This window comes from Leptonychotes weddellii, chromosome 9 (genome assembly GCF_054177405.1).
Source record: "Leptonychotes weddellii isolate Sample4059 chromosome 9, ASM5417740v2, whole genome shotgun sequence".
Classification (NCBI taxonomy): domain Eukaryota; kingdom Metazoa; phylum Chordata; class Mammalia; order Carnivora; family Phocidae; genus Leptonychotes; species Leptonychotes weddellii.
The window spans coordinates 40,664,519-40,678,131 of record NC_138377.1 but is presented as its reverse complement, the minus strand read 5'-3'; the positions used below and the strand labels follow the sequence as shown (position 1 = coordinate 40,678,131).

The following is a 13,613-nucleotide window of genomic DNA, read 5'->3' as shown; positions in this document are numbered from 1 at the left end:
GGACACTATGGATGCTATAATTACCTAACAGTTCTCCTCGGCCCAGTGCTCATCCACAGAGCTCATGTATACACCAGTGGGTCTTCGTATCTCAGATCAAACAGTCTTGCAAAGCACTCAGGTGGGCACTTTGGCATTCACTCCTTACTGGACTGGGACCCCCGAGAACCCTGTAAATATGGGGCCAAGCTTTTGCTCCTTAGCTAATCTTCACTTGGGAAAGTTTTTGCTCTTGAAAGTTTTAAACAGCAGGTGTTTATTAACTACTGAAACCAACAGGACAGAGCTAATAAATTCAAGGGGTAGGAACTAGTGTCTTCCATGTAATTTATGCCCAAGTACCCTATTTAATGGAAATACTTCATAGTGCATAGTAACCTTCTGCTTCTCAAAGGACTCAGAGCACAGCTAAGTGAGATAACTGAGAAATGCCTTTGGGGCCACAGGCTCAGACTTACCTTGCAAGGCTGAAGAGGGTAAGTTTGCCACTCTTACTTCAGGATATTTGTCTTCTCTCTTTGACCTCAGAAAGATAAAGCATGTATAGAACTGGTTTTCTATCCTCAGTGCAGACAAGCTCCAATCTCTCTCCTTCTCTCTCGCGGTCAACTTTTTAACTTTACAGAGAACAGACTGCAGCAAACATGAAATTTAATATGCTTTATTGCAGTTTCTTGTCTGGCTATGTTTAGTGGGTGGGTGCACATTTTACATCAGTGTAATCAGAGGACATATATGTTGTGTTCTGCTCCTCTCATTTACTATTGCTTAATAAACAAATCCAAGTATTGATGTAATTTACACTACTGTCATTTTTAGCAATCATAGAAAGATTGTTTCCAATCTTTGTAGTGTTGATATCAACCTATTGAAAACAACACTGTTTTCCTCTACAGATTATTTATGAAGTGTGTCCCCCAAAGTGTCAAAGCATATAAACAATTTTATAGCTCTGATTGCAGTTTCCTTGGATGCCCCAGAAAAAAAAAAAAAATTGGATCCATTTAGAGAAACATCAGCAATTGATGGGTATGATTACATGAACTCTTTAGAGTAAACGGAGTTGGAATGTAAACTTTCTGTGGTATTAATTTGCATTGTAATTGCTAGTGACATTGCACATTTTTTCAAAGTGATAATTTAGCATTTGTTTTTCTCTTGCACAAAACAGTATTTCCAAAAATGTGAAATGTGATCTGTGAAATACTTTCTCTCCCCCTTCTCCCCTCCCCCATCTCTATCTCTATTTCTGTATCTCTCTCAATCTCTCTAGATAAAACTATATTGCATGTATTTTATGTGGCAGATGCTTCATTTAAGGACAGGATGATCAAAGGAAGACAAGAGGGACAAGGTTCTCACTCTCATGGAGCTTTCGTTGCAATGAGAATGTGATACATACACATACACACACACACAGAAAATTTCTTATAACTTTCGGTGAAGAACACAGCCTGAGTCCTGTGCTTGAGCAGGCTGGAAGGAGGGAGCTGTTCTAGAATAGCACGTCAGAGACGGCCTCACTGAGGAGGCACTGGAATCGGGAACTGAGCAAGAAGTCCAGCCTTGTGAAGATCTTGCAGCAGAAACTCTTAGACAGAGGGAACAGCAGATAGAAGAACATTCAAGGCAGGAAGGAACATATTTGGTGGTTAAACAACAGAAAGAAGACCTGGGTGGCTGGCATCTAGTTAACAAGAAGAAAAGAGGACAGAAGTGTCCTCAGAGAGATGGGCAAAGGCCCAATCAGGCCAAAGCCTTATAGGGCTGAAGATCTGTGGGACAAAGGGGGGGTTCTATGGTTAAATAAGTTGAAGCATCACTGCTTCACCTAAGTGAAGCAGGTTTCTCCCTGTGAGATTTTCAAGGGTTTTACAATGTGGACGTTCATTGTAAATTTCCAAGAGGGTAACATAGTTCACAGGGTTTCCCAAGTATATTTGGTCATGGCATGCTGTTTTCATAAAAAAAGCTCTTGAGACTATTTTTTTCAAGGAAAATTCTTCGGGGAACACTGGCTAAATGCAGGAGTTGACAGTCTTCTGCCTTCAGGCCAAATCCAGCCTGCTGCCTATTGCTGTACAGCCTATGAACTAAGAATAGCTTTTATATTTTTAGTCATTTTTTAAAGTTTAAGTTCAATTAGCCAACATACAGTATATCATTACTTTCATATGTAGAGTTCAGGAATATATTTTTAGTCTTTAAAAATCAAAAGAAGAGTATTTTATAACATGTGAAAATTATATGGAATTTCAAATTTGTGTTCATAAATAAAGTTTTATTGGGACACAGCCTCATGCAGTGGTTTACTATTCTCTGTGGCTGCTTTTGTACAAAAACAGCAGAGACCTATGGCCCACAAAGCCTGAAACACTTACTCTCCAGCCTTTTACAGAAAAAGCTTGCCAACCTCTGGTCTAAACTGTCTGTTCAGTTACAGTTACTTTGACTATAAATCTTCATATGGACTTTGGATTATAGCCATAATTTTTATATTTTATAGTTAATATTCATCAAGTACTTGTCCTAGTCATACTGGATTGTTTTGCCTTTTAAATGTATTACATTTTGTTATAAATTTTTTTTAAAACCTCTGCATATCAAACCTAGTTTCTTTACTTTTAATGATACCCTCAATTTCTTAAATATTCTGAATGTGTGTTTCTTTACTAGGTTGGATAATAGGGAATTCAATTTTCCTGTACTTAAAAACATGATTAGCTCTTTAATATGTTTAGACATATTATGTTTAATATGTTTCTAAAGATTGGTGTGATTTACACAAAATGATTTAATAATCATTTTTGCAGGATATGCAATTAACCAAGTGGCAATTCTTGGTAATTCCTGTACTACACCTATATTGCTTCTAATTTGTCAGGTGTCCAGCTCTAACAATATCTTAAATCTATTTCTGAGCTATCTGCTTATTTCATTGATTCCTTTTTCTGTTGATGACCTAATAATAAGAGCTTCTTATAACTGTCATTTTATAACATTTTTATATCTGCTAAGGCCTGTCTACTATTATTATCCTAAAACTTGAGGGAATATTCTTCCCCATTCATTGACCCTTCTGAATATCTTTCAAGTGCCATACAGTATGTTCAAGGAGATTTTAGTGTTGCATTAAGTTAACCTAGGGGGCATTTTCAAGCTCATCATAATTTTCCCACCGATGCCAGACTTCTACCTATTCACATATCTATACCTTTTAAGAAACAAACAAAAACAACAATATCCCAGCATTACAACACAGGGATGCAATCAATTATATATAAATTAATGTTTATTTTAGGAGACTCGTACATTTCTGTTTAAAATTCTGGGTATTTATATTTAATTATGTTTGCACAACCTGAGTACATTTTCACATTCCCTATTCTAGGGAAAAGAGAAGCCCCTTCCTGACTCTCCCCCACCTAGTTATACTCCCCTCCCCAGAGCCTATAGGGTTAGAGAAACCTATAAACTCTGTCAATGGGTAGAACCCTGCAGAAAAGACCACAGATCATTTTGTCCTGCTTGTCACTGTTTTCCTCTTTCTCTAAGTTTACTGTTCTTAAAGTCACCATGACTTGTCATACAACGTCATTGATCTTAGGGAGATATGGCAAGATTTAGATTCTCCCACAAATGCTCAAAATGTAATAGTTTCAACTCAAAATCACAGTTTGGCTTCTAGCAGCAAATCTTTTATATTTTTGTAATTGCCCCTTCTTACTGACAGAGCTTATTAAAAGCCTGGTTTCTTCCCTCAGATCCCTGTGACTGATCTCCCAATTTGGAAATAGTAGACACATTAAAAGAAGCCTCAATATATCTCATGCGAATTTGAACCTCAGAGCGTTCAATCTTCTAGAATGCTGAAAAGTCCCCTGTACATATGGTGGTGGGTCTCTAAGGTAAGGCATATTTGGTTAAAACAAATTATGAGCTCCTTCTGGAGAACCATTAAGTAACAACCAAATAAACAATAACCTACACCTAGTGTAGGCCCTCAGAGACTGTGATTTAACTGCCTGTCTGACTGAGTAGAACGAGCAGGATAACCAAGTGACAAACATAATATCAAGATAAATTTGTCTAATTCCCAAGCAGAGTGCCATCAATATATCAAAAACCTCCTCCTTGATTTATCTGGGTTTTTTATTAAAAATAAAATGCGATGTCTGTGAAGAAGAGGAGGAGAGATGTGAGTGGGGTCTGTTTGTTTTCCTGAAGTTTCACCTGTAAGTCTACACTAAGTGGCCAAACCAAACAAGGACGCTTAGCAGACCTGTCCTCTCAACAACTACATGCTAAATCCTACAACTCTTCCATCCGGAAAAACTGTTCAATCTCAAGATAGATAATGAGCAAAAGAGTCTGAGCTTTTGGAGTTTAGGGGAGGGGAAAGGTTGATCAAACCCACTTAGCACACTCCTGAGCTGTGAAAGACTGTGGGAAAAGCGACTCTCCTTGTTAACGGTCCCCACCCCCTCCTTTCCAAAGAAATGGAATGCTTTGCTATGCAAATTATGAGTCTGATCTCAGAGGAAGTGAAGGACTCATGATAGTAAAAGAACTCACCTTTTGGAGATAAATTAACTCTTTTAAGGTACCATTGAACAAATTACTTCTCCATGCTCTAAAAGATCTCTTAGTGCCCTAAAACCTCAAAATCACCTGAGATTAGTTTGCTCCTTCAAGGGTCAGGTCTCCTAAAGAATGAGTCCCATTGGAAAAACATCTTTTGTCTGCCCTAGTTAAGGTACACAAAAGAAGCCTGTGGAAATCACTCAGCAACTCGACATTTGTGTTTGACCCCAACCAACTGGAATCTGAAGGTTGCAAGTGTCAAGGTCGGTTCTGAGCCTAGTAACCTAACTGAATAGGTTTCAATTTGGTAATTACTATATTTAGATAATTCTGCCTCCCTGTCCCATAGCCCTCAGTTCCCAAGAAAACCAGTGCAGTAAGTCAGGGCAAGAAAATGAGGGGCACACATTGAGTCCAGTAGGAAACTGCTCAACCAATGGCTTCTGAGTGTATGAGACAGCTCTTAAGCATGTCTTTCCTTCTCTGGGTCACAACTGACATGCTCCAGAGAAGGCACATATTCCACAGATGACTAAATCAGGTGGGCACAAGTCCTTCAGTATAAAATTGTCTGAGCCCTAGATGTCAGTCAGGTAACCCAAGGAGCATTCTCTTTAGTATGGGGACCACAATATTTGAGACTTAAAGAAATCAGTAAAAATCTTAATGAAATTTGGAAATTATAGCCAGGCTACTTAAAATTACCTGAGGATAATTATGTCAGTCTTGGACCCAGCTCACTTTCACACAGAAGGGAAGGCGATCCACATTACCATGCATATAAACCATACATTTGAGATCTTAAATATGTTATGGTCATTAAATTTTCTGAAATTAAGAACAACAGAAGGAAAAATAAGAGCTGTATGAAAATATGCAAATATATGAACAAAAGCTGAAAAACAACATAGAAAAACATAAAGAGTTGTTTTGGATGATGAGGCTCCAAGTAAATTTGCTTTCTTATAAATTTCTTTAAAATATTTAAATACAGACTAGAAACAATAGAAGGAAGAAGACATGGTTGCATTTAAGCAACTAGAATGAGATCTTACAATTGCACATTGAATACCTGAGTCTGAACTTTCTGGGGGTGAAGTTAATGCTTTGGGTTATATAGTTCTCAATGACCAATTAAAAAGGGTTTACGAGTCAGTTTTCAAAATATACACCTTTTCTAACTTTGGAATCCTAGGCGAATTCAAGGGATATTGGATATATCCTTAACCATACCTGTTGTTATCCTTAAAAAACAGCACTACATTATTTTTCAGAATAATCAATATAAGTCTAAGCCAAATTGAATTCAATTAGAAATTTTCTTTCCCTCTCTCTTGCTCTCCCTCCCCCCTCCCCGCAAAGGGCATATCTTTGGACTCTTACCCTGGGTCCTACCTTAATAAAAATGGCTTTGAAAACAAATGACAAGGATTAAAAATTAAATCAGCATAAAGCTTAAGATGAACAGAGTTATACATTTTATCAACTGAATTATGGGCAACTATGCACAGGATGGAGTCAGTTGCTGGTACCAGAGGGACAGAGAAACAATGTCAGGAGTAAAGAATAGAATCCAGTATTTTAAACTCTCAATCAGTATGCTGTGGATCCTGAGGAAAATTATCTGCTGGCCATGGATTCAGTTAATAAAACTGAAAAAACACATTGCTGAGGTACTGACAATGAAACTATGCAAAACCAGAATCTCTTTGCACCCTGGCAAAAGGGGATTCAAGTACTTACGATGGGGGGGGGGGGACCTTGTCATTTTTAAATATTTCCGTTAGAAACCAAGTTATAAAAAGGTCAAGAGAGATCAATGAGATCTTTTCTTCAGAAACTGTGGCAAAACCGACTGAAATCGGGGCTTAAGAAATTCTCATTAGTAACAAAACTCAGCAAATTATTGTTCCATCTTGTCTTCTTTTCCTCAAATTTCACATTTTTGAAGTAAACATTTCTATAGTAATGAATCCTATAGTATTATATTTTCTGAATAGTTCTGAACGACGTAACAGCATTTATATTTTACTCAGGGTTCTTAGAGACTATTTTGAAGAGAGAGAAAAAGCAGAGACAATTGGAACTTGATTCAGTTGATACCTCAGGTAAAGTGACTTATGAATTCTAATTTCAAGTGGCTTCCTCAGTGAGCAGACACTCTGATTTCTTTTTCTAGGCTTGACTAAATGTTGCATACCTTGAGTTTTCTTATTTATTTTTCAAATTTTCCAGTTTTTTAAAAATATTAGAGCAATTGACGATTTTTCCTAAAACCAGCCACTTTGCTTCATGGGCAACCACTGCAGTTTTGAATTGTGTATTTATTCTGCCACTAAGTGTTGAAAACATGGGGAAATGGGGCCACTGGGGCCACATTTGTAACCACTCTGAATGTATTTCCAGTTTTCAGAATGGTGCTAGTCTATCTCAGATAATATGCCTGAATAATTCTACATCAATTCTACTTTGGCAGTCCCCCAGTTATCCTAAATTCCTCCAGGGCATACTAATAACTTTCTGATTTCTCAGGTAATGTAAGGTCACCAGCGTAGCTTTTGTATTATCTTTTCATTTAAAAAAGAGAATGTGTGTACATTTTATACAATTTGCTGTGTCTTGAAGCAAAAGTATCACGGAGCACAAAGAGTTTGGAGACTTGTGCCTCAAGTTTTATTTTCCTTGATTCATCTTAGGGGTCACCATTTTGAGCTCTGGCCTTTGGGTGGTGGGTGAAGGTATGGGCACTGTGCGTCTCTGGGAGGCCCAAAGGCCCAAGGGGGTCAGCTGAGGTGCTGTCAAGTATGATGGGCTTGGCATCTCATTTCTGAAAGAAATCAGTCAACCCATTCTTGCACACCCTCGGCCTCTACTGTTCTCCTTCACTGCATTGGGGAGTAATGGAGGCAATTCAGCCGGACCCCAGGGCCCTGCGCATCCCGAGGAGGCTGGGAGGGCAGCTAGTGGGACCTGATGTCCGACCCTCCGTCAGTGGGTCTGTTCTCCACTCACCCGCGCTCCCAGTTTGTCACTCCAAGATGCGGACCCACTATGAGCTCTGTGCAAGCAGAGCCTCGCTGCTCCCTCATGTCTGCTTTCCGCCCCGCACAGAAAACGCCGAAAGATCTCGACCCTTCTTACGCCCCTCCACCCTTCCACCCGGGTGAGCTTTTTCCCCAGACTCCACCGCTCCGCACGGCCGCTTGACCCCATTTCACGTTAAATGTGCCGAGGACCCGCCCTTAGGACCGGCGCGCACTAATCAGATCCATCTGTCTTTGGAGAAAGAGTTTCACCTGAGTCCCGGGGCCCAGAGTGCGGACGAGCCGGATGGGTCGTCAGCTCGGGTGGAGCGGGGAGCGGGGGGAACCTGAAATCCGCAGTCCGCATGGGAGGAGGCTGCGAGGAGCCAGCCCGCCGAGCGTCTCCCGCGCGGCCGTCGAGCGCACAGTCCAGTCCCCGGCGGGGAGGACGCCCCCTGGCGCCCCCGCCCCCGCCGCCGCCGCCGCCGCCGCCGGCCGGGGGAGCTCCGGGAGCAGGCGCGGGGCGGGGCCTGTCGGGCCGGATCTTGACGTGCGTCCAAGGCCGGGTGATTATTGGGGTCTGCCAGCGCCGCGGCTGCCCAGTCCTCTCAGTGTGGTGCTGCCCGGCGGCAAGGGGGTGGTGGAATGAAGCACGGTCAAGACGGAAAACAAAGTCAGCAGGTCACCTGGCAGGTTCTGAGCGCCTTATGCAACGAAAGCCGGGGAATGTGTGATGCGTTCCGGGCCCTTACTCCCTTCCCCTCTTTTTTCTTAAGCTCCTAGGAAGCCGGTTCCAGTTTAAAGGTTGGGTAGGGATCGACCCAGCAGCTCTTCTAATGTGGTTACGACTTTGCTGAACTCCTCAAGACCGATTCTCCCTCGCCATCTTTCTTCAAGTAAAGGGAACATTTCTCTGGGAAAGAGAAACTGGGGGGGGGGGGGGCGCGGGGTGGCAGGCTTGATCCAAAAGCGATGCCAAGTATCAGTCTACAACTTCCATAAAGTACTCCCAAAAATATAACACTGAACCCTAAATTAAATCATCCCCACACACATTCAACCCCTTATGTCCCCGGGCCTCAGGACTGTGCCTTCAAACAGAATTTAAAGAGTTAAAGCTGGCCGTAGCTCGTTTTTCATGCTAGCATTTGTGGCATTAGGACTATTTTGTTAACTAGGTATATGCAATTCACAGAATTTCACGGTAAATTCCCCAGACCAAATATTTGGCTGAACAAATAAACAACATTATCCATTCCTGAAAATAAGCCAGTAGAAGGAGGGGGAGGTTGGGGGGCAGGGTGGTTGCTAGAAAGTGACCTGAGCCCGGCAACCACCAGGCTCCGCATTCGCCCTCTGATAATTTGTCCAAGCGCCAGAGATCTGCGTGCAGGTTCCTTTCCAATAATACGGACATTTCAGAAAGTTGCTGGAAATCGGGCAAAACAAATCAAGGCCGCCTGAGGGGAACCCATAATGGGCTTCCCCTAAATGATTTATTCGACCTCCATACCATTAATCAAAGGGGCAGCGACCTGGGGGGCTTGAAGAGGGGAGCAGTATCCCTCTCGCGGGGAGTTTGGAGGAACTGTGGAGTCTTGCTGCCTTTGCCTGGGGCTCTGATCTCCTCTCTCCACCTGCGCTCTCCGGGGAGCTGGGGCTTTGGCAACCGCTCTGCTTCTATTTTTATTGGTTTCCACTAAGCTGCTCCTTTTGGAAGATTGTAGGACTTTAGTAATTAAAAACAAAAATGAATCCTGCCTCACCCGAACCCCCCAAGAGCACATGGAAGAGTTGTGTACATGAATGCAGGGGGTGCACACACCCCCCCCCCCCACCACTACCACTGGTACCTTCCACCTTCATGAGGGAGAAACGCACTCCTGTCAGCCCACCTCACACAGACTATACAAAGACACAGCTTTTGCCCCCAAACCTACCCAAACCTATGCAGGAAAAAGTACACACATAAGAAATGAACCTAAGCAGGCCAAAATGCCAAGGCTTAATTTAGTTGCTCGTGGCAAGTAAGAAAAAGCAAAGGTCTCTTCCTCTGGTCCTCTTAGCTTTTACATACATGTCATTCCAGAGAGCCAGTTCTCTGCCTTAATGGCAAGTCCCTAACTGAGGGATACTCAACATAGTAGCATTTTCCTTCTTGGCCAGAAATTGGGCTTTTTCCTGGAAGAAACCCTGGCTTAGAGTAGGGCATCCACTAGGTATCTCACTTTCTGCCCAGCTCTAGAGAAGGGGAGCTGGCATTTGACTTGAGATTGCATAAAGGACACAATGTTTTCACAGTGCCTCCTTAGAAATTTTGACCCTTCAGTTTCTGATCCCATTGCCATCCAGCCCAAACTGTTAGAATTTCGAACTCCATGAAGGCCTTCATGTGGGGAATAGGAGACAAGGGGATAAAGTCAAGAAACACTGGAGAATTCCACCATGTGGCATATTAAAATATGGTCACCAAACTTTTCAAAGGTAAGGCACATTATTTATTCTATTGAATAAAACCCACTTCACCACCACCCCCAAATCCTGTACACACACACACAAACACACAAACATGTGCAAATTAGTTTTGGTTTGAAAATACAACATTGGTGCCTATCATGACTGGAGACATCCTAGGGTATCATAAAAGCTGTGATGGGAGTTATTCCCTAGAGTTGAGACTCTATCCATCACCCTCAGCTGAGACGCACCTCTAACAGGTGAGCAAAAACAAAAGATGTACAAGGAGCCCAAAACTGAGTCTTTAATCTGGCCTACTCCTTTCATCCCACTGTTTCTCCAAGGCATATGTCATCCAGATGGGAGAGGATACTGTGTCCTTGTTAACATTAAATAGAAATGGAAAACAATTCATCCTGGCAATTACCATCTCTCTACCATCAGTTTACTTCCTGTCCCTCCAACTTAACCACCTCCAGTTACCACCCTCTGACTTCCATCCTGCCCCCAACCCCTCAACAGGAAAAAAATCTCATTCAAAAGAGATGGGGGCAGAAGGAAAAAGGATTAAAGAGAAAAGGAACAGTGTACCTTTAAAATAATGACTCATTTTATTTTTTCTTTTAATATGTAGTTATAAATATATTTTGTCAAAATATATGATCAATATGGTCAAAACATTTGCACGTAAAGTCATAAATAAGGTCAAGGTGAATGTTTAGGTTTTTTTTCCTTTTTTTTTTTTTAAAGATAAAAGTCCAGCTATAAGGAAGCAGTCTGTGTAGTGTGTGGATGAGTGGACGGGAACGTGTATGTCCCCAAGGACTGCCTGATCTCAGCGACACCCACATCCCTCTACTACCATCTCCTGATAATTTTTCAGTACCACCTTGTCATACTCATCCAGGTACAGCATGGAGATGGCACTCAGTTCGGTGGGAACACAACAGGCTTTGGGGATACTGGAGTTGACAGAGTTGACCAGGGTCTGCACGATGGCATGGTTGGTTGAGTTGAGGTGGTCGGCCAGTGGAAAGGGGCAGTCCCCGTGGCAGTAGAAGGCCTGGTAGCCTGGTGGGGCCACAATCCAGTCATTCCAGCCTACATCGCTGAAGTCCACATAAAGTGAGTGGCGCCGGCAGTTCTTATTCTTCTTCCGGGCCCGCTGTGGGTGATGCTTGGGGCTCCGCTTGGCCCTCTGGCGTCGGGTCAAGGCATGTCCACGGCCATCATGGCCAAAAGTGACCAGGAGGGGCCGGAGCTGGGCCCAATCCCCACTCCCTTGAGGTAACGATCGGCTAATCCTGACATGCTGGCCCTGGTGGGTCCGTGTCTGATGGAGGTGAGTCACCTCAATGGCCAGCCCGTAGTTCGGCTGCTTCTCCCGGGTCCAACGAAGGACCGCAGGGCTCACATCAAAAGTTTCCCACCGTGTCACATTGTGGTGGACCAGTCTCGTGTCCAGTAGTCGTGTGATGAGGTGCCCAGGCGCCACTTCTGCCGGGGGCTTCATAACCTCATAAATGTTTATTCGGTGGAAGCCCTGCTCCCAGTCAGGGCCCTGGTTCACCTGCTCCCGGAAGAGTCGAAGCTCTGCAGAGGAGATCACCTCGTTCTCTGGGATGCTGCTGAGGTTAAAGAGGAAACGAAAAGCAGAGTTTTCGCTGGTCCCTGGGATGTTCTCCAAATGTTCTAGGCACAGTCGAGGAGGAAAAGGAAAAAGGAAAAGAAAAAAAAAATAAAAGCACATTAACTTTTTTGAGAAATCGTAAAGTCAAGAAATAGCTTCAGTCAAGAAGCTTTGGGTGATGAGTGCTGAATTTTGCTTACATAGTGGAAGCCTATTTGGGGAAATAAGCATATCTTTTAATTTGAAGGAGCAGATAAATGGGCTGCTAGCAAGCCAGCAAAACTTAGCTAGCATTCAGCAAGCACCAAAGACAGAAAGTATCTCCCAACCTCCTTTATATGTCTAATAATTTCCATGTGTCAACTCCTTACTCCACCACCATCAGACTCCCCTTTTAAAGCTCTCTTGGCTTTGTGTACACAGTTTTCTTTACAAGTGGTTATAAAGAAAAAGGGGGGCCAACAAAGCAGAGGCAGGAGGAAACATGCACAAAACTACCCTCTCCTTCTTCTTCAACTTTCGAGTATGTTACTAAACATTTCCCCAGCGATCTTGGAAACACAGAGCATGCCTTGTTGATCATGTTACAGAGGGGAAAATAAATTCCAACACAGTAATGATGCTGGTGGATTAATAACTCAGATTTACTTTGGAAAAGAAACATCCGCTAGGAAACATTCAGATCGGATTACAAGGCCCCTATTGAATAAACCTGAAAAACACACAGCTGTAATATTAAATTCAGTAGGTGCTTTGAAAAAAAAAACGGGCAGAAAACCTGGCAAAAAAGGCTTTGATATAGCAAAAACACACCGCAGGGGCTAGCCCACGTCTGAGCGGTGTCATTCCCCTTCCCCCGAACCCCTCCCCTCTGTCTCCAAAAAATAAATTCAGCCACAGCTCTTGGAGGTAGGCAGCTCTGCTCCCTGGCCTCCAGGATTTGGGGCTTTGATGTAACCTGAACTCTTCCCCCACCCAGGGCTTCCACTGCCCCACCGACCAGCCCTACTAGCCCTCCCCGGCCCAGGACGCTCCGCAGGGACTGACCTTCGTGGTGGAAGCTCCTCACGGTGTTGGCCCTACTGGCGGGGCGCTCAGGATACTCCAGACCCATGCTATGGATCTGCTCTTCCTCCTCCTCCTCCCCAGACTGGAGCCGGTAAAGATCCCGCATGTAATCTGGGATGACGGCGCTCTTGCTAGGCTGCGGGCGGCGGCGCAGCCCGAACATCTGCAGAAGTGTAGCCTCGAAGTCCCGCAGGAGCTCATGGCTCTGCCCTGAGCGGCGTCCTCCCGCGTGGCCCTGAATCTCGGCGACTTTTTTCTTCCCCGTCTCAGGTATCAAACTAGCATGGCTCGAGCCTCCTAGCAGGACTTGGCATAATAAAACGACCATCAGCATTCGGTTACCAGGAATCATGGTGTCTCTGGGGAGGGGGAGGAGGTGGAAGGTTAAAGAATAAATAAACACCAATAACGAGAGAGAAATAGAGATGTCTCTGCGTATGCGTATAAGGCCAGCAGCGATGGAGGGTCAAGATGTAAAACAGGTCAGAAAGATCAAGTTTGTGTCTTCTCCCTCACACACCCCCACCAGCACCAGCTGCAGCCATGCACGGCCTGAAAGTAGGAATTGCCCTGTAATTACTTGGTCTAACTTGTTTACAGTCAAATAACCCCAAATCAGATAGCCTCCATCCTGTTAATCTTTTTTTGTCCCAACTGCTATCTGAGCCATGATCTCAGCTTGGTTTCTTCAAGGATAAACAGTTAACATTGAGGGGGTAAAAAAGGGTGGGGGAGGGAGAACTAAAATGCCATCGCTCTCCACTTCAGACCTTCAGCCTCTCTCCCTCTTCCTCCACCCTCCTTCTTCCTCCGCCCTCGGAGCCCAACTTCCACAACTTCCAGCTGGTTCG

At 43.6% G+C, this 13,613-nt stretch overlaps 1 protein-coding gene across 5 annotated transcripts in view; it reads right to left on the bottom strand.

The window, feature by feature from the left end:
• Positions 1–10,652: 10,652 nt before the first annotated feature.
• Positions 10,653–13,613, bottom strand: part of BMP4 (bone morphogenetic protein 4) — a 6,870-nt gene continuing 3,909 nt past the window's right edge. For 3 of the 5 annotated variants that reach the window (XM_031020183.2, XM_031020187.2, XM_031020185.2), the window contains exons 3-4: positions 12,742–13,068; positions 10,653–11,756 (exon numbers count right to left, since the gene is read on the bottom strand). In XM_031020183.2, the coding sequence (XP_030876043.1) occupies positions 10,900–11,756; positions 12,742–13,068 (1,184 nt within the window). In that variant the 3' untranslated portion in view covers positions 10,653–10,899. Of the gene's footprint in view, positions 11,757–12,741; positions 13,122–13,532 lie in introns of all 5 variants that reach the window. The other 2 variants (XM_081830494.1, XM_006749055.3) reach the window with 2 other exon arrangements.